The following is a 21,830-nucleotide window of genomic DNA, read 5'->3' as shown; positions in this document are numbered from 1 at the left end:
AAAAATCTTTTGTCCATGGCATGCAAAAAACCAAAAAGTGCTCTACCCTCCTTTGCTACATCCTAAGCATTCTTTGTAGCATAATTTCCTTTGTAATCCTTCATTTCTGTGTGTAGTTTTCATAATGCAGAGAATGCAGATTTTTTTAATAGCTTTTTTTTGGCTCACATGAAATTGAAATAAGTGTAAAAGACATATCCAGGGGCACCTGGGTGGCTCAGTGGGTTAAAGCCTCTGCCTTCAGATCCCAGGGTACTGAGATCGAGCCCCGCATTGGGCTCTCCGCTCAGCAGGGAGCCTATTTCCCTTCCTCTCTCTCTCTGCCTGCCTCTCTGCCTACTTGTGATCTCTGTCAAATAAATAAATAAAATCTTAAAAAAAAAAAAAAGACATATCCAAATTTCCACCTTGAAAAACTGTTAAATAGTAAGTAGCCGTTGTTCTCACGTTTACCTTTTCATGCATACTTTTGTAAAATTATTTGTTTTCTAACAGAGCATAGTCAATGGTATTGGGATACAGAGGAATGGAGAAAATGATTTCTGTGGTTTTGCATGCCACAATTTGGGTAATGTTAACTCTCCATTAAAAATACAGGAGAAAACAGAAGAAACATATCAAAAGTCAACAACCTGGTGAGAATTTTGTTTCCGGGGTCTCAGAGAGATCTTCCTAAGAGATTGTAATTGATACGTAACAACAGTGTGGCTTCAGGCCCTCTTCCCAGCACAGGACCCCGGTAGTTTGTACTGGCTTCCCTACTTCTTGCACACTTGACCGAAGCGAAAATGTCAGGTGGTGGACGTTGGCTCGGGAGGTAGAGGAGGCAATTAGAAGAAAATATGGAATAATTAGAAAACAGTTTGCTCAGGTAAGTTAATGATATTCCTTCCTTTGACAGGGAAAATATTCATACAAATAAATAGTTGTCTCCTCAAAGATTGAAAAATCCAGGAATTGGGGAGAAATGTGAAGATAATTGAAAGAAAAGAGCAAAATGGATTAATACACTAGTTTCCCAAAGATAGATATATTAAACCTGCCTAAATTTCTACTCTGAATTCTCTTGGGAAATCAAAGTGGAAGAACTGGACCTCTTGGGGAATAATATCCTCATAACATAACATAATTTAAAGTTGACACTAGACGCTGAAGTTTGTTTTTTTTTTTTTTTTTCCCTAATAATTATGCTCAGTGAGGGATGCAGAAATTGCATTTTGGAATGACAGAAGAGCAGTTCTTTTAGAAAGAACTTTTCAATGTCTGTGGTAGCTCTCTCCTGGAAAACGTGTTCTGTGGAGTGACAGGAGAAGATGAAGTAAAACCAAAAGTCATCTCCGCCTCAGGCCATACAAATGAATTTCATAAAGTCAACAGGTATTTAAGGATTTGCCCTGTACCCAGGCTTGGGTACGAGAGTGTGTAGAGCAGTCCCATTCTATTTCTTAATCTAGTGCTTTGGGTTATTCGGTCACTTATATTATACCAAAAGTATAATTTTTTACAACGTATGAACATACTAGCTCTTGAACCCCAGTGGACTCCATTATATGTGTGTGTGTGTGTGTGTGTGTATGTATATGTATGTAAATATGTATATGTGTGTATGTATATGTATGTAATAAAATCAGGCCTCCCAAATATCATCTTCCTAACTGATACTTATATCCCTTGCTAAACCTCCTAACTTGTTTAAGATCCCGGCCTTCCGGCATACCTGCCCTTCAGAACCAAAATCCAGACTTTTTCAACTTCATACCAGGGAGCTGGTATGGAGAGAAGTTGAAACCTCCATAAAAATCACCATCATGACCCATGTGTGATCTTGGGTCTCAACTGGATTTTCAGAATCCCTCAGCAGACCTTTGGTGTGCCCTTCATTCATTCAACATCACCGAGCTTGTGCAGGGGCAGGCACACTGTTGGGGACTGGGACACCACAGTGGACTTTGCAGACAAGCAGACCTGCTCTCTCTCTTTTCCACAATGGCTGCTCTATTCTGTTGCCACTCTCTTGAAATGAAATTCTCGGAAGCTTTCCCTCACTCTCCAGGGGCAGAAGATGCTTTCTCTGCATAGATTTCTTGAAAGGATATCTGCATTTGCTGTCTCTACTTCCTCATTTTTCAATTACTTCTCTTCCCACTGCTCTTCAGTTTCCCTGTCACATCACTGAAATGTCTCTGGCTAAGCACCGTATTTGACACAATCTCCTTGAAATCTTTTCTTGCTTCCATGTCCCCTCCATTCCCTGGAGTTTCTACATCCTTAGTAAGTCCTCAGTTTTTCTCAAATGATGTCATTCTCCCTGGACAACTTCATAATTTCATTCGTTATAAGAATTTCAGGCACAAGTGGCTTCCTACCCTGGATCTGTCTGTCTCTTACACTCTAGGCCAGTGTCTCCATTCTTGTCCAAATGTCCACCTCTTGGATCCCATTTGGGTATCTTCAGACTACCATGTCTATTATTTTTAAGTAGGTTCCTTTAAGTAGTTTCCATGACCAGTGTGGAGCCCATGGCCAGTGTGGAGCCCAGTGTGGGACTTGAACTCACAAACCTGAGATAAAGATCAGAGCTGAGATCAAGAGTCAGACGCTTAACTGACTGAGCTACCCTGACACCTCCCCAAAGTATTTTAAACCACACTATTTTTCTTTCCATGTTTCTTTCTTGGTAAATGGCTCCAGAAACCAGGAAGTCATACTTCACTATTTTCTAACCATCACTGCCTCATCTGTTGTCTTATCAACTCCTACGAATCCAAGGACCCCATTATATTCCTTGAAGTCACCTTACCTGACCCTCCTGAAACCATATTATTATCGTTGATGTTGCTCCTGCCTCCTCCTTTCCAAAATGGAAAATTGAGGGTTTTCTCTGCCCCAACAATGTTGAGCCACTTGCATGTCTAAAACTGTCTTGTTCTTCGTGTGCCTCTGAATAACCTCCGGACTACCTGGAGCCACCTTTACCTTCTCTTCACCCCGCACGTGCCCTCGGCTCCCCTGCTTCTGGGGCTTAGCCAGCTTGGGGCCCGCGCATATTCAGCATTCATTTCCTTTCCACTGTACTTAGACTGCTGTGTGAAGCCAAGTAATGGCTCTGTTCAAGGCCAAGGAAGACCCTGAGCTAGACTTTCACAGACCTCTTGTAACCGGAAAGAATCTGGAGATCATTTTCTTCTGCATTATATGCATATAGACACTGAGTGAAATGATTTGTTCAAGGTCATTTAGCCAATTAGTGACAGAGTCAAAACAAGTCAAGACTTAGAAAATAGAATGTCATTTTCCTGGTTGCTAGAAGCCTCACCAAACCCAAACAGACAGACAAACACCACAGACACTTGTGGTATTCCTTCCAGTCGTTCTGGCATTGCTGGCCTGAATGGGCAGCCTAGGTAATGAACTATGACTCAGGGAAACCTCAGTGGGGTTGGGGGGTTGGGGGGGGTGAAGTGCAGAGCAGCAAGAGGCAGCACAATAAGTTTTTTTGTTTTTTTTTTAAATCATCTTTTCTATGATTTAAAATAACAAGGCTACAGAAATTTTTCTGGATGAGAAAACCAGGTTTGTCAGTATTAGGGGCCTTGCAAACAACATGTTCATGGATTTTCTTGGCTCTGAAACTGTTTGTACACTAAATTAAGGTGGAGGTATTTATACCTTATAATTTCAATGTCATGCTGTCCTGTTCATCTGAGGCTTAAAAAAAAAAAAAAAACAACAAAACAACAAAAAACCCAAATGGTATTAATAGATAACATGGGTGGAGAGGGAGGGATGTGGAAAGAGTAACAGTGCCATCATTGATTCACAAATTAATTCTGTAAATAACAGGATTTACCTCCTGTGCACTGCTTTGAAATGTGCTTTGGTGTCTCATTTCACTAGGCTTTTGCTCTTCATCCTGCCTGGAGTGTCTGTCAGACTGCTGTGTCTCTTTGGTTGGGGCCCGGCTCTTCTATCAGGAGGGGGGAGCACATCCTGAGCCTTCTCAGGGCAAGGCTATTCTTGCCTGTAGGAGGCCCCTCCCCCTGCCGGGGCTGCAGTCCTGCCTCCATAGGAGATTGCAGGAACAGGAACTGCCAGGGCCTCTCAGCCCTTTGGATCACAGAGGGGCAGGGGCCTGATCCCAGCCTTGTGAACACTGTCAGCTTCTCGTTGTGTGTGTGTGTGTGTGTGTGTGTGTGTTCCCACAAGATCTTATGTCATGAGTAAGCTGGCCCATTCTGGGGGTTCAATAATAGGCTAATAATAGGTGACTAAGCATCTCCAGATGGCAGTGTCAGATTCTGAACTCCCCTCCTCCCGTGAACACCCCAAATCTACAGCTACATCTGAACCATTTCTTCTGAAAAGGACCTGCAAACTAGCTGTGTATCCTTCCCATCTGGCAAGGAAAAAAAACCCACATCCAAAGCAAGCAGGAGAGGCTGAGGCTATCCTGCAGTAAAGCTCACTCCGGCGCAGTGATGAACACTTAGGAGGAAACTCAAAACCTGGAGCTTCTCCCACATTCAGTACCCTAACCTTTAAGACTGCATCTGATGGATGAGCCCCCGAACATCTAGCTTTTATTTATTTATTTATTTATTTATTTATTTTTTAAAGATTTTATTTATTTATTTGACAGAGAACACACATAGGCAGAGAGGCAGGCAGAGAGAGAGGAGGAAGCAGGATCCCTGCTGAGCAGAGAGCCTGATGCGGGACTCGATCCCAGGACCCTGAGATCATGACCTGAGCCGAAGGCAGCGGCTTAACCCACTGAGCCACCCAGGCGCCCAAACATCTAGCTTTTAAATCAATGGTGCTTGCATCCCTAAGACCCAAAAGAAGACTATGCTGAACTGAGGAAAGGCTATTAATGGGCTTGTGCTCTTGGACCCACAGGCCCCATGGCCCAGTATAGAGGCAGCTGATTGACAAGTTAGATGTAAACCTTAAGATAGGCAAATACTCTTTAACATAACCAAGGATCAGTAAGGGGGCAAGCATCTAATTTAACACACCTGTAGGGGTCGTCTAGGGTACTGTGAGAACTGAAGCTGGCAGGTACTACCTTAGGGAGGTTGCTTTCCCTCTGCCTCCCGCCAACTAAAAGGAACTTGCATACCCACCTGCTATCCTGATTTTTGTAACTTCCACCCAGTGGACACCTCTAGATTGCCTAGCTGTGGAAGGCAGTGGGAGTCCTACTTGTAGTCCTACAGGATTATGTATGTTTGCATACTTTAAAACTGCTGTTGTGTGTGTTGGTGGGGGGAGGGCGAGTCTGTCTTTGAAACAGTTTGAGTCTAGGTGCTGACTGAGATCCTTTCTTTTGGAACATGGATAACTTTTAGCATACTCTCAACCACTGGGAGCCACTGAAAATAAAGTAGGCTATTGGACAATACAAAGGTTTGAGAGACAACCAAGAGCTAGGATAGGATTGAACAATAAGATTTATCTGCTACACAAAGCCACTCTACTTCTTCATCCTGGGCAAGGTGGCTGTTGGATCTAATGCATAGAAGCCAACATAGAGAGTCAAGAAAAATGAATAAAGAGTATAGTTTAAAAGAAAGAACAAGACAAAACCTAAGAAAAAGTTCTTAAGCAGTTTACCTGACAGAGTTCAAAATAATAGTAGTAGTTTTAAAGATGTTCACCAAACTTGGGAGAAGAAAGAAATATACAAAATTACCAAATGGAAGTCACAGAGCTGAAGAATACAAAACCAAACTGAAAAATATGCTTAGAAGGATTCAGCAGCAGACTATATCTGAAGCAGAAGAAAAAAATCAGTGAACTCAAAAACAGGGCAGTGAAACTCACCTCATCAGAGCAATAGAAAGAAAAAAAAAATGGGTAAGATAGCTTAAGGGAGTTAGGTGACATCAAGTGGGCCAATATTCACATTGAAGGGATCACAGAAGGAGAAGAGAGAAAGGGGCAAAAAAGTTATTTGAAGAAGTGATGGCTGAGAATTTTCCTAACCCCGTGAAGAAAACAGACATCCAGATATAGGATGCTGAGAAATTTCCAAATATAACAAACCCAAGGAGACTCACACCAAGACACATTATAATTAATATGTCAAAAGTTAAAGAGGAGAGAATCTTAAAAGCAGGAAGAGAAAAACAACATACATACAAGGGAACCCCCTACAGACTATACTTGGATTTTTCAGCAGAACCTGTGCAGGACAGAAGGGAGTGGCATGATATATTTCAAGTGCTGAAAGAAGAAAAACTCACAACCAAGAACACTCTCCAGCAAAGCTGTCATTCTCGATCTTAGGAGAGAGCATTTTCCAGACAGACAAAAGCTAAGCCTGCCTTACAGTAAACGTTAAAGGGACTTCGTTAAGCTGAGGTAAAAGGGCATAAATGAGCAGCAGAAACACATATGAAAGTACAAATCTCAGTGGTAAAGGTAAATACACAGTAAAATTCAGAATAATGTAAACATGGCAGATCAATCACTTATAAAGGTAGTATGAAGTTTATAAAAATAGTAAAACTACAATAAGTAGTTAAACATATAAAATGTGACATCAAGGAAGAGAGGAAAGTAAAAATATGGAGCTTTAGAATGCATTAAAACAAGTTATAAACTTAAAATAGACTGTTAGAAATGTTATTATATATAAGCCTCTTCCTAACCACAAAGCAAAAACCTAGGGCAGATTACACACACAAAATGTGGAAAAGAGATTAATCTTAGCATACCACTGTAGAAAATCTTTAGTTATAAAGGAAGAGAGCAAGTGAAAGGAAGAAACAAAAGAGCTACAAAACAGCCAAAAAAAAAAAAAAATTTTTTTTTACAAATGGCAGTCAGTATATGCCTATCAATAATCAACTTTAAATGGACTAAATTCTTCTATTAAAAAGGTTGAATGAGGGGCGCCTGGGTGGCTCAGTGGGTTAAGCCTCTGCCTTCGGCTCAGGTCATGATCTCAGGGTCCTGGGATCAAGCCCCGCATCGGGCTGTCTGCTCAGCATGAGCTGCTTCCCCCTCTCTCTCTCTGCCTGCTCTCTGCCTACTTGTGATCTCTCTCTCTCTCAAATAAATAAATAAAATCTTTAAAAAAAAAAAAAAAGGTTGAATGAAAACACAAGATTCATCTATGTGCTCCCTACAATAGACCCACTTCAGATGTAAAATCACACAGACTGAAAGAGAAGGGATGGTAAACAATCTTCCATGCAAATTGAAACGAAAAGAAAGCTGGAGTAAGTGTATTTAGATCAAGCAAAATAGTCTTTAAAATAAGGACTGTAAAAAGAGACAAGAGAAGCACATACTGATTAAGGGGGCAATACAACAAAAGGATATAACATTTTAAATAATTTACCCACATAGGAACACCTGAATATGTAAAGCAAATATTTACAGACCCAAAAGAAGAAATAGCAATACACTAATAGTACAGGACTTTAATACCCCCCTTTCATCAACAGATAGATCACCCAGATAGAAGATCAATAAGGACACATTGTCCTTAAGCAGATCATTAGACCAGATGGACTTAATATACACAGAACATTACACCCAAAAGTAACATGGAATATTCTCCAGGATAGAGCACGTTAGGCCACAAAATAAGCCTAAATCAATTTAAAAGATTGAAGTCAATATTCAGCATCTTTTCTAACCATAGTTGTCTTTAATTAGAAATTAATTACAAGGGGTGCCTGGGTGGCTCAGTTGGTTAAAGCCTCTGCCTTCAGCTCAGGTCATGATCCCAGGGTCCTGGGATCGAGCCCCACATCGGGCTTTCTGCTCCGCAGGGTTCCTGCTTCCTCCTGTCTCTCTCTGCTTCTCTGCCTACTTGTGATCTCTGTCAAATAAATAAAATATTTTTTAAAAAAATTAATTACGAGAAAAATGGAAAATTTACACATAATGTGGAAATTAAACAGTCTATTGAACAACCACTGGGTCAAAGGAGAAATCAAAAAATGCCCTGAGAATATGAAAACAGAAGTACAACATAACAAAAATAATGGATACAGCAAAAGCAGTTCTAGCAGGGAAGTCCATAATGATAAATACCTATCTCAAGAAACAAGAAAAAATCTAAAACAACCTTACTCTATACCTCAAGGCATTAGAAAAACAAATGAAGACCAAAGTTGGTAGAGTGGAAGTAAATGAAGTAGAGGCTTAGAAGACAACAGAAATGATGAATGAAACCAAGAGCTGTTTCTTTGAAAAGATAAGCAAAATTGGTGAACCTTTAAATTCACAAAAAAAGCAGACTCAAAGATCATAAAGAGGAGACATTACAACTGATATCACAGAAATACAAAAGATTTAAGACACTACTATGAACAATTACATTCCAAACAATTTTACAACCAAGAATAAATAAATAAATTCTCAGAAACATAACCAAGAAACACTACCAAGAGTAAATCGTAATAAAGTATAATTATTTATTATAAATATAAAGAGAAATTTAAAGAGACTGGTTACTAATAAGGAGTTTGAATCAGTAAGAAAAAAATCTCCCAAAAAACCAAAGTCAGGACCAGATGGCTTCACTGGTGAATTGTAAAACCCATCCTTCTCAAACTCTTCCAAAAATAATAGAGGAAACACTTTCAAACTCATTTTATAAGACCAGCATTACCCTGATATAAAAACAACACAAGGATGCTACAAGAAAGAAAACTACAAGGCAGTATCCCTCATGAACGTACATGCAAATAGCCTCAACAAAATATTAGCAAACCAAATTCAACAATTCATTTAAAAGACCATACATTGTGATCAACTAAGATTTATTCCAGGGATGCAAGGATGGTTTAATTTCTGCAAATCGATGTATATACCATTTTAATAAAACAAAATATAAAAATTATATGATCATCAGTAGGTGCAGAAAAACTATGACAAAATTCAACATAAATATATCATTAAAAATCTGAACCCTTGTGTATGGAGGGAATATATCTCAATGTAACAAAAGCTGAATATGACCAGCCCACAGCTTAACACCATACTCAATGGTGAAAAGATTGAAAGCTTTTCCTCTAAGATCAGGAGTAAGACAAGGATGCCCACTCTTACCATTGTTATTCAATATAGTATTAGAAATTCTGACCCGAGCAATTAGGAGAAAGAAACGGAAGACATACAAATTGGAAAGGAAGAAATAAAACTATCAGTATTTGCAGATGACATAATATATATAGAAAACCCTAAATATTCTTACAAAAACTGTTAGACCCAATTCTGTGAAGGTGCAGGATCCAAAAATCAGTATGAAAAATCTGTAGCATTTATATATATCTATATAATCAGAAAGAGAAATTAAGAAAATAATTCTATTTACATTTGCATCAAGGAATAAAATACCCAGGAATATATTTAACCAAGGAAGTAAAAGAATTGTACCCTGAGTACCAACAGACATTAGTGCAAGACACTGAAGACAACATAAATACGAAAATACTCTCTGCTCATGGACTGGAAGAATATTGTTAAAATGTCCATACTACCTAAAGCAGTCGACAGGTTCAATGAAATCCCTAGCAAAACGGCAAGGGTATTAATAGAAATAATAGAACGATCCTACAGTTTGGAATTACAGAAGACCCTGAATAGCCAAGCCATGCTGAGAAAGAACAACAAAGCTAGAAGCATCACACTGTCTGATTTCATCTATATTACAAAGCTGTACTAGTCAAAGCATTATGGTATTGGCATAAAAACAGACACATGGATCAATGGAACAGAATAGATAGCCCAGAAATAAACCCATGCATGCATAGTGAGCCAAGAATATGCAACGAGTAAAAGTCTCTTCAGTAAATGATACCAGGAAATCTTGACAACCACATGCAAAAGAATGCAACTGGACCACTATTGTATACCATACACAAAAGTTAACTCAGAATAAAGACTGTAAGACCTGAAACCATAAAATTCAGAAGAAAATACAGGCAGTAAGCTACTCCTTGATTTCTACTCTGGTGGCAATTATTTTAGATTTGGAACCTAGAATAAACAAGTAGGACTACATCAAATTAAAAGGCTTCTGCACAGCAAAGGAATCCATCAACAAAACAAAACCACAAGCTATCGAATGGGAGAAAATATCTGTAAATATTGAATGAGGGGTTAGTATCCAAAATATAAAGAGAAGTCATACAACTCAACAGCAAAAAAACCCAAAGAATCCGATTTAAAATGGGCAAAAGATTTCAATAGATATTTTTCCAAAGATGATATACAGGTAGCCAACATGTCCCATGAAAAGGTGCTTAACATCACTAATCATCAGGGAAATTCAAATCAACAACACAATGAAATACCACCTCACACTTGTCAGATTGGCCAGTATCAACAAGACAGAAATACCCAGTGCTGAGGTTGTGGAGAAGAGAGACTCCTTGTGCACTGTTGGTGAGAATGTATATTGGTTTAGCTACTATTGAAAACAGTATGGAAGTTGTTCGAAAATTAAAAATGGAACTGTCAGGGTGCCTGGGTGGTTCAGTCATATTATTTGCCTTCAGCTTAGGTCATGATCCTGGTGTCCTGGGATCAAGCCCTGGCATCAGATTGGACTCCCTGCTCAGTGGGGAGTCTGCTTCTCCCTCTCCCACCCTCATAAATAAATGTAAAAAAAAATTTTTTTTTAATAAAAAAATAAGAAGTACCATATGACTCAGTAATTCTAATGCTAGGTATTTATCCAGAAGAAATGAAAAGGCTAGTTCAAAAAGGCAAATCCACCCTCATGTTCACTGGAGATTTATAATAGCCAAGATATGGAAATAATGTTTCTTAATGGATGATTGAATAAAGAGGATATGATCAATACATAAAATTGTGTGTGTGTGTGTGTGTGTGTATACACACAAATGAACATTATCCAACCATAAAAAGAGGAAATCTGGCCTTTGCAACAACATGGATGGACCTTGAGGGCATTATGCTAAGTGTCTGAGTTAGATAAAGACAAATACCGTAGGATTGTAGGATCTCACTTATATGTGACATCTAAAAACAGAAAAAAATGAGTTCACAGATATAAAGAACAGATTAGATTGGTGGTGGCCTGAGGCAGCAGGTCGGGGTGGGTAAAATGGATGAAGGAGTCCAAAAGCGACAGACTTCCACTTACAAAATAAAGAAGTCATGGGGACGTAACGTACAGCATGGTGACTATAGTTAACATATTACCTATATGAAAGTTGCCAAGAGAGTAGATCTTAGAAGTTCTCCTGAGAAAACTATGGTGACAGATAGTAACTAGACATATTGTGGTGATGATTTCACAGAGCAGTTACAATAAATCATGTTGTAAACCTGAATCTAATATGTTACATGTTAATTATACCTCAATAAATACATTAATATTAAATAATTTTGTTTTATTAAATAAAAACTGCACCTTCCCACCCCCTGGGCACTATTTTGCCAAAAAAATTTTTTTGTCTTAATTTACTTTGCACAATATTTAGACAAGCACAGGTAAGAAGAGAAACTGAAATGTGAATTGTGAAAGAGACACAGTTGGGAAAAATGGGAAGATCATTTCTGAACAGTCTTAAGAACATAAATCCTACCTCGCACCAGACAGAATGGATAAAATTAACAAGTCAGGAAACAACAGATGTTGGTGAGGATGCAAAGAAAGAGGAAACATCCTACACTGTTAGTGGGAATGCAAGCTGGTGCAGCCACTCTGGAAAACAGAAAAGTGGGTCCTCAAAAAGTTGAAAATACAGCTACCCTATGACCCAGCAATCGTAGTACTGGGTATTTACCCTAAAGATAAAAACATAGTGATCCGAAGGGGCAAGTGCACCTGAATGTTTATAGCAGCAATGTCCACAATAGCCAGACTATGGAAAGAACCTAGATGCCCATCAACAGATGAATGGATAAAGAAGGGGGTGTGTGTGTGTGTGTAATGGACTACTATGCAGCCATCAAAAGAAATGAAATCTTGCCATTTGCAATGACATGGATGGAACTAGAGGGTATTATGCTGAGCAAAATAAGTCAACCAGAGAAAGACAATTATTGTATGATCTCTCTGATATGAGGAATTTGAGAGGCCGAGTGAGGAGTTTGGGGGGTAGGGAAGGAAAAAATTAAAGATGATGATATTGGAAACCATCAGAGACTCTTAATCTTACAAAACAAACAGGGTTGCTGGGAGGTGTTGGGGGTGGGGACAGGGTGGTTGGGTTATGGACATTGGGGAGGGTATGTGCTATGGTGAGTGCTATGAAATGTGTGAGCCTGACGATTCACAGACCTGTACCCCTCAGGCAAATAATACACTATATGTTAATAAAAATAACTTTAAAAAAATAGAGAATTCCCAAATACACAAACTATCTTTACACCTCAAAGAACTAGAGAATCAACAAATTAAGCCAAACCCATGGATGGGAAAGGAAATAATTACAATTAGAACAGAAATCAATGAATTAGAAACCAGAAATATAGTAGAACTCATCAACAAAATCAGAAGCTAAAATTAAAAGAATTAATAAGATTGATAAACCACTGGCCAAACTTCTCCAAAAGAAAAGAGAATGGACCCAAATTAATAAAACTATGAATGAAAGGGGAGAGATCATGGCTAACACCAAGGAAATAGAAACAATCACTATAAATTATTATCAACAACTATATGTCAATAAATTTAGCGACCTGATAGAAATGGATGCATTCTTGGAACCTATAAACTACCAAGACTGAAACACAAAGAAATTGATAGCCTGAATAGATCAATAACCAGTAATGAGATTGAATCAGTGATCAGAAATCTCCCCAAAAATAAGAGTCCAGGACCTGATGGATTCCCTGGGGAATTCTACCAAACATTCAAAGAAGAAATAATACTTTTTCTACTGAAACTCTTTCAGAAAATAGAAACAGAAGGAGAACTTCCAAACTCACTCTGTGAGGCCAGCATTTACCTTGATCCCCAAACCAGGCAAAGACCCCGTCACAAAGGAGAATTTCTGACCAATATCCTTGATGAACATGGACACAAAAATTCTCACTAAAATACTAGCCAGTAGGATCCAACAGTACATTAAAAAGAGGATTCACCACGACCAAGTGGGATTTATTCCTGGGCTGCAAGGTTGGTTCAACGTCTGCAAATCAACCAATGTGATACAATACATTAATAAAAGAAAGAACAAGTTAAAAAAAAAAAAAGTAAATCTTAGTTTTAATGAAAAAATTTATATTTTCCTGGCCATAGATGGCATTGTGACCAACTTCAGCAGACCGTTAGACATACTCTTTCTAGGAAACTGCTTCTAAGATCTAAAGTGGATTTTGTTACCCAAAAGTTACATTCAACTTTATTAATTAAACCTTTTGGATTAGGGGTTTTCCAACTGGCCAACTGAATAAAGTCAACACTGACTAGGTTCAAGTAAAGTATGGTGTTCCTCTGTTTAAGCCTTCCAGCTTCCAGAGAAAAGTAAATGGACGTAATTTAAATATGGAAAAAGATGATTATTTTAAGTCTTCCGCTGCAGCCAAACATAAAATTTCCTAATTTTTCCTGGGCAGATTTCTGCCTGCTTTACTCTTCTGCAGATTCTCTTTCTTGCGTTTTTGGGTCTCTCTTTTCAAAGTGTTTCAACTATAAACTGAGCCTTTTATAACCCTCCCTTGGTTAAAATGGAATGACCTGATTTTAGTGTGGTGATCAGAGTAATGAAATATTGGTAGGTAAAGAGGGGTGGGCTCCCTAGAAGAAATCTTGTATTATTTCTGTCACTATAACAGTAACAATATTTAGTAAGGACTTCATGAGAAATCCCTTCTTGAGCACTTATAGGTCCTCATTTTAACCCTTTGAGGACAGTGCTGTTATTACCAGCTAGCCAGCTTGTTGTCTGGTTCAAGTAATGTAAATATTATTTGCACCATCTGTATTTTTTTTTTTTTTTTTAGCTTTTCTTTACCCTCTTCTCTGCTCAGGTACTAACTGTACATGTAAAATGTTTTAAATAAACACCTCTACTAACTGAGCCTTTACTCCTCTTCATGTTTCTTTGTACAGCTCCTGAGGGGAGCAGGGGGGCAGGGGCTGTTCCTAGAACACCCCCTAAAAAGGTTCCTAAAAGGCTGTGTTCCTAGACTTAGTAGATGCAACTCTTCAGAAAGGACTCCTTGACTCAGTGCTACAGTTAAGTCTTGACTGACAATTATTGGATCAAATCTCTCAGTTTGGAATATTTAATGAGTCGACCACGGAACAGGCAGCAAGATAAATGAGTAAGAGAAGCAAAAAAAAAAAAAAAATCTGTGCTATTCACTTAACTGTAATTTAAAATGCAAATGCACTTCCCATAGGTGCAGGATGGAATCCAGAATTTGGACATGTGGGAGGAAAATCAAGGAGTCCCTTTGTGGGAGGTGGGAGAACGGTTTTATATTTTTTTCCCAAGGTTCTTTTGAGTTTGCTGAGAGGAAAGATAATAGTAAAGATAATTGTTCAGTTTTCCTAAGCGTGGTCTTCTCTGTACTGCAGTGGAAAATACAGCTCTTCTCTTCTCTTACCTCCTGACCTAACTCACTTTCTTCCCTACTAGGAAAATGTTGACTGTGTTCTGGCTGAGAAGCATGGCCTCACGGGGACAGCAGTGTGCCAGAGAGTTCTGGGTAGGAGGGACACTTTGGGCAATTTATGCAGGCGGCAGGTCATCGTAGGGCTGTAGGCCAGATGCTGTGTGTCCTCTGGCTTGGAGACACAGGGCTCCTTGGAGCTGAGCTACCGTGCTGTATTAGTAAATATTTCCTGCCCCTGCATACGCTTGAGGAGCAGAACTCCCTGGAGATGTCTGCGTCTCATCCCTCACCGCTGGCTTTTCACAGAGGCCACATACTTAGCTCTCCTGGCTGCGATTCAGGATTACTAAACCCCAGTTCTAGCCTGCTTTTTGATTTTGCGTTGAGAAACAACGGTCTCAGTGAGGCTGCGTCTGGGCACAAGAATTCCTCCACCCAATTAGGCATCCCCTGTACAATGAGCCCCTTTGTACCCCCGCCGGGCAGACGTGAGCCTTAGCAGCTAAAGACATGGCGACACCTGTGGGTTCTCTGTAGCTTTGGTCATAAAGTCAGGTTTGATCTCTGTGCAATTTCCTAAATTACTAATTACGCATAATTGCTCATATTTTTATCTGCAGTTGCTTTTTGGCACACTGTCAGTCTGTTACAAATGGTAACCTCTTTTTCTCCGTATACAGTTTGCTTGTTGGGGACCTGATGAAGAAAGTTGTTTCAAGCGTGTAAGTCATAGGAAATGATATTAGAGATGAGTCGAGATAAAACACATACAAATCTGCGTGCACTCAGAAATGGTTTGTGGGTTATTCTCAGAATTCGCTGCTCTGTGCTTCCCAGTACTCTGCTGCTTGGGGTCTCTGTTCCAAGAAATTCAGAGCACCTGTCATACCACATCTTAAAAAAAAAGAAAACGAAAGAAATTTAAGAGGCTCCCTTAGAACAGAGCAGAGTTGAGGGTGCACATAGTTTTCTGATGGCTCTTAAGTCTGCTTCCCTCATATTTTCTTAGCACTTTAGGTCACATAGGATTGGGTCAATCAGTCTGACATAAGCACTTTGGGTCACAGAGGATTGAGTCAATCAATTTGGGATCATTTCTTTATTAAACTAATGTGTTCTTCTAAAAATGAGCCTCCAGTCTCTTCTTAAACAGAACCAAGGCCGTTGGACCAGTCACAGAGGCTTCCACCAGTCCTCTAAGGATGCTGGTTATCTGGGTTTCTGGCGCTACCTTCATGGCATGGGACAGCTCGATGCTTTCCAGATCGATGACCTTTCACAGGACTCCTAAGATTTTGTTTGGGTTTGTTGTCTGCAGTCATTCGTAACGGTTTTGGTTTCTTTTAGTCAAACGTTGTGCTAAAGCTTTCTTTTTAGGGCTTCTTGTGGCTGCTAGTGTGTTCCTTTGTTTTCCTCAGTTTACAGTAGCTGTCAGTCTTGCGCCGAGCTCCCCTCTCAGGAGTACACTGAATTGTGCAATTCTTGCTTGGCCCAGTCTGAGACAGGCATCCTTCCCAGAACCTAGTTGGCTTCTCAGAGGTTAAATACTTTTGGCAAAAACTGCAAATATGACTGAATAAAACCAGAAAAATGAAAAGCCTCAAGAACAGGGGGAAAAATAATTATTCCTGACTGTGAACTACATCAGTGCAGAGGACTCATCTTCTTTCGTCTTCTTAGTTGGCTAATACGTCTAATCCTCTCTGCTTCAAATAAAACCAGCCTGGTAATGCTGTTTGTGATTGTTGATTCCCCTGAAGGGGGTGGGGTGACCCGTGGCAGAAGCTGTCAGCTGTTTGGCCTTACTTTAACCTCTTCCTTACCTCAGGTCACCATGTGATCCAACTGCCCTTTCTAGAGCACAACAAAAAAGAAAAATAAATTGATCGGAGAGCATTTAGGGAGCTCCTTGTTGTCGTCATACCTAGGTAGTTCTTTACTTCTAAAGGACAGATAATGACTGTGTCTGTGGTCCCCGTCTGTACAGATGCACCTTGGTTAGTATTACTGTTCTCTCTGAACTGTATTTTGGTTTGTGGCTTTTTTTAGGTGTCCTTGAATTGATTGGTTTTTCAGAGTAGCCCAGAGTGGTTTCCAAGTAAATGATGTGGAACCTGTGTTTTAAGATAATGTCTTTTTTGTGTCTGTGTAAGTTTTAGTATTTACATAAAGAACTTCTTCTTTTGAGACCTGTGTCATGACTGTGTTTGACCAGAATTCCTGTGTCATCCGTTCACTGCTTTTGTGCAGGTAAGGACGGACCTGAACTTTTATCCTTTAAATTGACAGATTTGTTTCTTCTGAGACATGCTCTCTCTCGGCTGCCTACTGTCTCCTGTCTATCTCCACAGCGTGACCGGCTGCTTATCAGGTCTCCTACTCATCAACTTTGCTCTCGTTGAGGGTTATAGCCTTTACTACCAACTCTTCATTAAAAGTGAGACTCAGACTCATCTTTAGAAAGGAAAGGAACATGAATCAAGGCTAAAAACAGATCAAGACAAATCAGAAAGTTTTGGATTTATAACTGATCTTCCCCCAAGGAAGATGAACCGAGTGCTCCACCCCTGTGGTCAGCCCAGCATGCTGGACTCGAGGCTGGCCCATTCCGGCGAGGCGTGTGGCTTCTCACTCTGACTCTGCTGCCGGCCTCTAGGACTCGGGGCGAATTTTCTAAAATTCCTCTAAGTCTATATTGGTAAAATGGGGATCATACCAGTATTGCTTCTTGAAAATATTATTAGAATTAAGGGAATTCATATTTGGAAAGAGCCTTACACAGAGTTTAGTACAAAGTAAGTATCTAAAATAGTTTTTTAAAAAATGAAATGGTGTGGGTGCCTGGCTGGCTCAGATGGTTAAGCATCTACCTTCAGCTCAGGTCATGGTCCTGGAATCAGGTCCCCCATTGGGCTCCCTGCTCAGTGGGGAGTCTGCTTCTCCCTCTACCCCTCGCCCCTGCTTGTGCGTGCTCTCTCTTAAAAATATATCGTTTAAAAAAATGAAATAGTGATGAAAACATCTCTCTCCTAAAAAACATATTTCTTAATTCTGAAAACAGCAAATAAATAATTTTCCTTCATTAACACTAGGCTTTCCATTCTATGAAAAACAACCAATCATAACTATTAGCTATAGAAACCACATTTGGGGGGGGGGAATCACATTTTGTTATAGAAGATAGTCTAGAAAGGAGTTTGATCTCTTGGCAGCTAAGAACTTTTCCATTTTGTTTACTAAAAATAGTTTAATAGACTTTAATTTGTGAATCTTGTTGGCTTAAAGTAGGAGTTTGGACAGATCCTACTCTGGGTGTAGGGCTTCTCATTTCTGTATGACAACTGTCTTGTCTAAAATCTGGAAGAGCTTTTGATTTCCAGGGAATATATAGGTCCTCCGAGTGGCGATTAACTGTTTAGTTTGGAATGTCACTCCTGTCCCTTTTTATCCTGCAGGCTCTTGATTTCTTAACAATTACATTCAGTCTCTCCCCTCCTGATTATTGGTTTCTTCCTCTTTTCTCTAGGTAGGCATGGCTGGGCTCCCTTCTTTTGAATCAGGCATAAAAACTTTTTATTTCATTCTGCTACCAAATCTTACTAAGGCCTCCTCAGCCATGGAATCAATCCCATACCTTTAGCTAACTGTAAGATTTGATTCAGATTTCTCTTTATTACTTTAAACTCTCAAGGTCTAAAAATTAACTCATCTGTCTCTTGTTGTTTTATCTTTACCTTTAAAAAGCCACATACTGAGAGCAGATAGTCATTTTTGAGAAAGGACTGGTATCTTAAATATCTACAAATCAGTAAGAAAAAAACAAGTAACTTAATTAGAAAAATGAAGGGGAACTTGAATGCCTGAACACCCGTTTTAAAGAAGAAGAAACACAAAAAGATGTCTAGACTTACTAGTGAAGATATAAATGCGAAGTGAAACCACCATGAGATGCCCTTTCGCACTCAGCTAACTGGCATTAATGAAGGCAGGACAGTCTCCAAGACTGATGAAGATGGAGATATGGAGCATTCTTAAGCTTGGTTTGGGGGAGTAAATTTTGGAGCAAGCAGTGTTTTTGGAAACAAGTTTGCATATCCTGTGAGCCCAGAGCTCTGCCAGTGACCTAGCATGGGAGCTCTAAGGCACTTGCACAAAACTATTCCAAACAGTAATGTCTGGAATAGCAAAAACATTGGATATGACAAATATATTCATAAATAGTATGGATAAATTAATTATGGTATATTTAATCAATTGGGGTACTCTACACCTGGAAAATAAGTGAACTTAGCAACATGATCCTGGAGGGGAAATACACATTACTGAGCAAAAAAATGCTACTCACAGGAATCCGGAAGGTACTTTTATCCTTTCTGAGAGCTTACTGAGGGACGTTTCCACATTCACTGTCGGGAAAAGTATGGTGCAAAGTAAGGGAAAGATGTAGTCAAAATTCAAGACATTGATTATATTGTGGAAGAGGAAGGGACCAAAGGAGGCTTCAAAGATGGAAGCCTGTCCTTCTCAGGCTGGGTGGAATGGCCATTCTTTCCCCCCTTGAAACTGATAGATCCAACATGGATAGTTCTGTGTATGATGTATTCTGTGATTAATATATAAAGAATCTTAGGTTCAAGAAGATTCTTAGGGCTTTAAGAATACTCGGTTAAAGGTTCTTCAACGTCAAGTAAGTTTTTGTAGATTCCCCTTTTAGCCTTGAAATAGCGGCGTTCCCAGTGAAGTAGAAAGTTAAGGTCACAAGTGTTAGAACTAGTTAGTACTCATATCTCTGTGAAGGCATATTGAACAGAACTGGCTTTCTGAAAAGTAACTATTTTCTTCATAGGATAATACATCTAGCTCTTTATAACAGTTGTCTTACAAACCATGATGACAGTATAATCCTGGAAAAGCTCAGTAATCTACTGAATGTATCGTACTGAATATTTTTTCCTCCAGTTTGGGAGCAGGTGGGTGGTGCAGTGAAATGTCTATTTCTAAAGGACTGCGAGGTCACAGAAGTGTTTAGCCCGTGTGATGGAGAGCAACAGGATGTAGGGAAGATGGGGGAGAGGCACAGAGCAGTAGAACCGAGGACTAAGACCACTGTACGGTGTGTGAGAACAACAAAATTTCCCCCACATGCATACATCTGGTCCCACACCCCACCACCACCTTTTCGGTTGGTTGGTTGTTTTCTGAATGCAATATCGACTTCTAAAGACGGCTCTTCTAAAATTTAAGCTTCTTTGTGAGCTTCCAGCCCACGGGAAGGCTTCTGAGACTGCATGTCATGGGGTTTTGGATTATTTTGATCAATTCTTATCATTCAGCCCATTGATGATTTCTCTATTTGTGTTCATTTTTTTTTCCCCCTCACTACATGGTCTCTTCCCAACTGAAAATGAAGATTGCTGTGTCCACTGTATCCTGGCCTGCTTGTTCTGTGAATTCCTCACCCTCTGCAATATTGTCCTGGGCCAGGCTTCCTGTGGCATCTGCACCTCCGAAGCCTGCTGCTGTTGCTGTGGAGACGAGATGGGGGACGACTGTAACTGCCCTTGTGACATGGACTGTGGCATCATGGATGCCTGTTGTGAATCATCGGACTGCTTGGAAATCTGTATGGAATGCTGTGGGATTTGTTTTCCTTCATAGGTATTTGTCTTCTGTTTGTGTTAAAACTGGAGGTTTTACAATTTTTCTTTGAAGGGGGCAGAAAATCACATGGTGAGAGTCTCATGAAGCAACCCAGTATTTGCACTGTTAACTCATTATTTTAAGTAATCTCTGAAAGCCTTTTCTCTCTAACCGAATCTACATGTTTTAATATGTGAAATTTTAACTACTTCTAAACTAAATAAGTTACAATGACTGAGGGACATTTTGACCAAAAAAAAAAAAAAAGTTAAATGTCTCCTTTTTATGCATGTTTCTGTTGCTTTTAACCATTCTTAAGAGCTTCTTGCTCCAAGTGTATTATTTCTCTGTATTTAAACCAGACAGTTTATATTTTTGATGTTTATCTGTTCATGGTTCCAAGTAAGCATTCCTTCTTTTAAAGTGAACTTTGGGAGAAAAACTCACACCATAGTTGGGCACCCAGTGTTCAGCTCTGTGCTGGGTTCTCACTTTCTCCCCTCGCTCATCAGACACTAAGCCCCGGCTGTGTGTAACGGCCTCTCAGATGCAAAGACGGATGCCACTCAACTCCCAGCCAGAGGACTATACAGTTTAGTAGAGGAAAGACACCTGTCAAGTACACACCAGTCCTCAAGGCATACTGAAGTGCGGATGATTCGAGAGAGAGGCTAAAAAGGCTCTAGGAGTACATAGAAGAGACTAGCTCTTGTCTACCGGCATAGGCACACAGCTTCAAGGACAAGGGGGCATTTGAGGAGGACTTTTAGGATGAGTGATCCATCCATGGCTTGGATGAATCAGATATAGGAAGACCAAGTTTTAGGTGGGGAGCCTGAACTGTGTGTGCCCTTAAGCTGTTAAAAGAAAAATGCCTTAAGTATGTATTTTCTTTATTTGCAGGAATACAGCTTTTTATTAAAGCTTATAAAATTTAAATTAAAGAAAAATTTGCAATTTTTTACACATCATTTAAATGTTATGATAAAGTTTTGATAAGAATATAATGCTTTATTAAAATAGCTCTATTTTATTAAGAATGTGGAATACTTTTGACAAAATGCATTTAAATTAGGTGATTTTTAAAAAATATTAAAATCTCAGTATTCTGATTTTGATTTTGATCAAAAGTGGTTGTTTGGGTTTTTTTTGTTGTTGTTGTTGTTGTTGTTGTTTTTGTTTTTGTTTTTGTTTTGCGAGGAGGGTTTGAAAGCTTTCAGTCTTTTGCAGGAGGGGGAGGTTGTTTTGCTTCGTACACAATGTTTATAAACAGGGCTCACCTTAAATGTAAACCCTTCCTTCCAATACAGTGGGAAACTGAACATCCGCTACTGTGAGCAGATTTTATTTAGTACTGCAATTTTGTGTGAAATGAAACCAACACTGCAGGTTATCAAGATGCGGCAGTGTAAAGAAATAGTCTCATAATTGACTGAAGTATATAGTTAGTAAGACACACTTTGTGTAGCCCAGATGCAGGTGGGGGTAAATTTCCATACTGTGTGCTCTCCTACTAAGTCTGATCTTCCCAGAACTGTAGTTTGGTTTGATTTAATGTAATTCCTTGTAGAAATTCTGGAAGGATACTAAGTTTTGGATTAATAGTTATTTTTTAATTCTTCCAGCTG

The 21,830-nt window shown here is 39.4% G+C and overlaps 1 protein-coding gene and 1 long non-coding RNA gene across 3 annotated transcripts in view; one reads left to right on the top strand and one right to left on the bottom strand.

Moving 5' to 3' along the window:
• LOC116568654 overlaps positions 1-19,973 on the bottom strand; it is a 33,592-nt gene extending 13,619 nt beyond the window's left edge. Inside the window, exon 1 of the long non-coding RNA XR_004276717.1 lies at positions 18,908-19,973. This is a non-coding gene — a long non-coding RNA (uncharacterized LOC116568654). The remainder of the gene's footprint in view (positions 1-18,907) is intronic.
• Positions 1-21,280, top strand: part of MDFIC (MyoD family inhibitor domain containing) — an 88,951-nt gene extending 67,671 nt beyond the window's left edge. The window contains exon 4 of one of the 2 annotated variants that reach the window (XM_032304202.1): positions 19,973-21,280. In XM_032304202.1, the coding sequence (XP_032160093.1) occupies positions 19,973-20,220 (248 nt within the window). In that variant the 3' untranslated portion in view covers positions 20,221-21,280. Of the gene's footprint in view, positions 1-3,933; positions 4,578-19,972 lie in introns of those variants that run through there. The other variant, XM_032304203.1, reaches the window with a different exon arrangement.
• Positions 21,281-21,830: the final 550 nt, after the last annotated feature.

This window comes from Mustela erminea, chromosome 11, assembly GCF_009829155.1.
Source record: "Mustela erminea isolate mMusErm1 chromosome 11, mMusErm1.Pri, whole genome shotgun sequence".
NCBI classification, from domain to species: Eukaryota; Metazoa; Chordata; class Mammalia; order Carnivora; family Mustelidae; genus Mustela; species Mustela erminea.
Note: the sequence above shows the minus strand (reverse complement) of the source record. Positions and strands in the feature narration are given on the sequence as shown.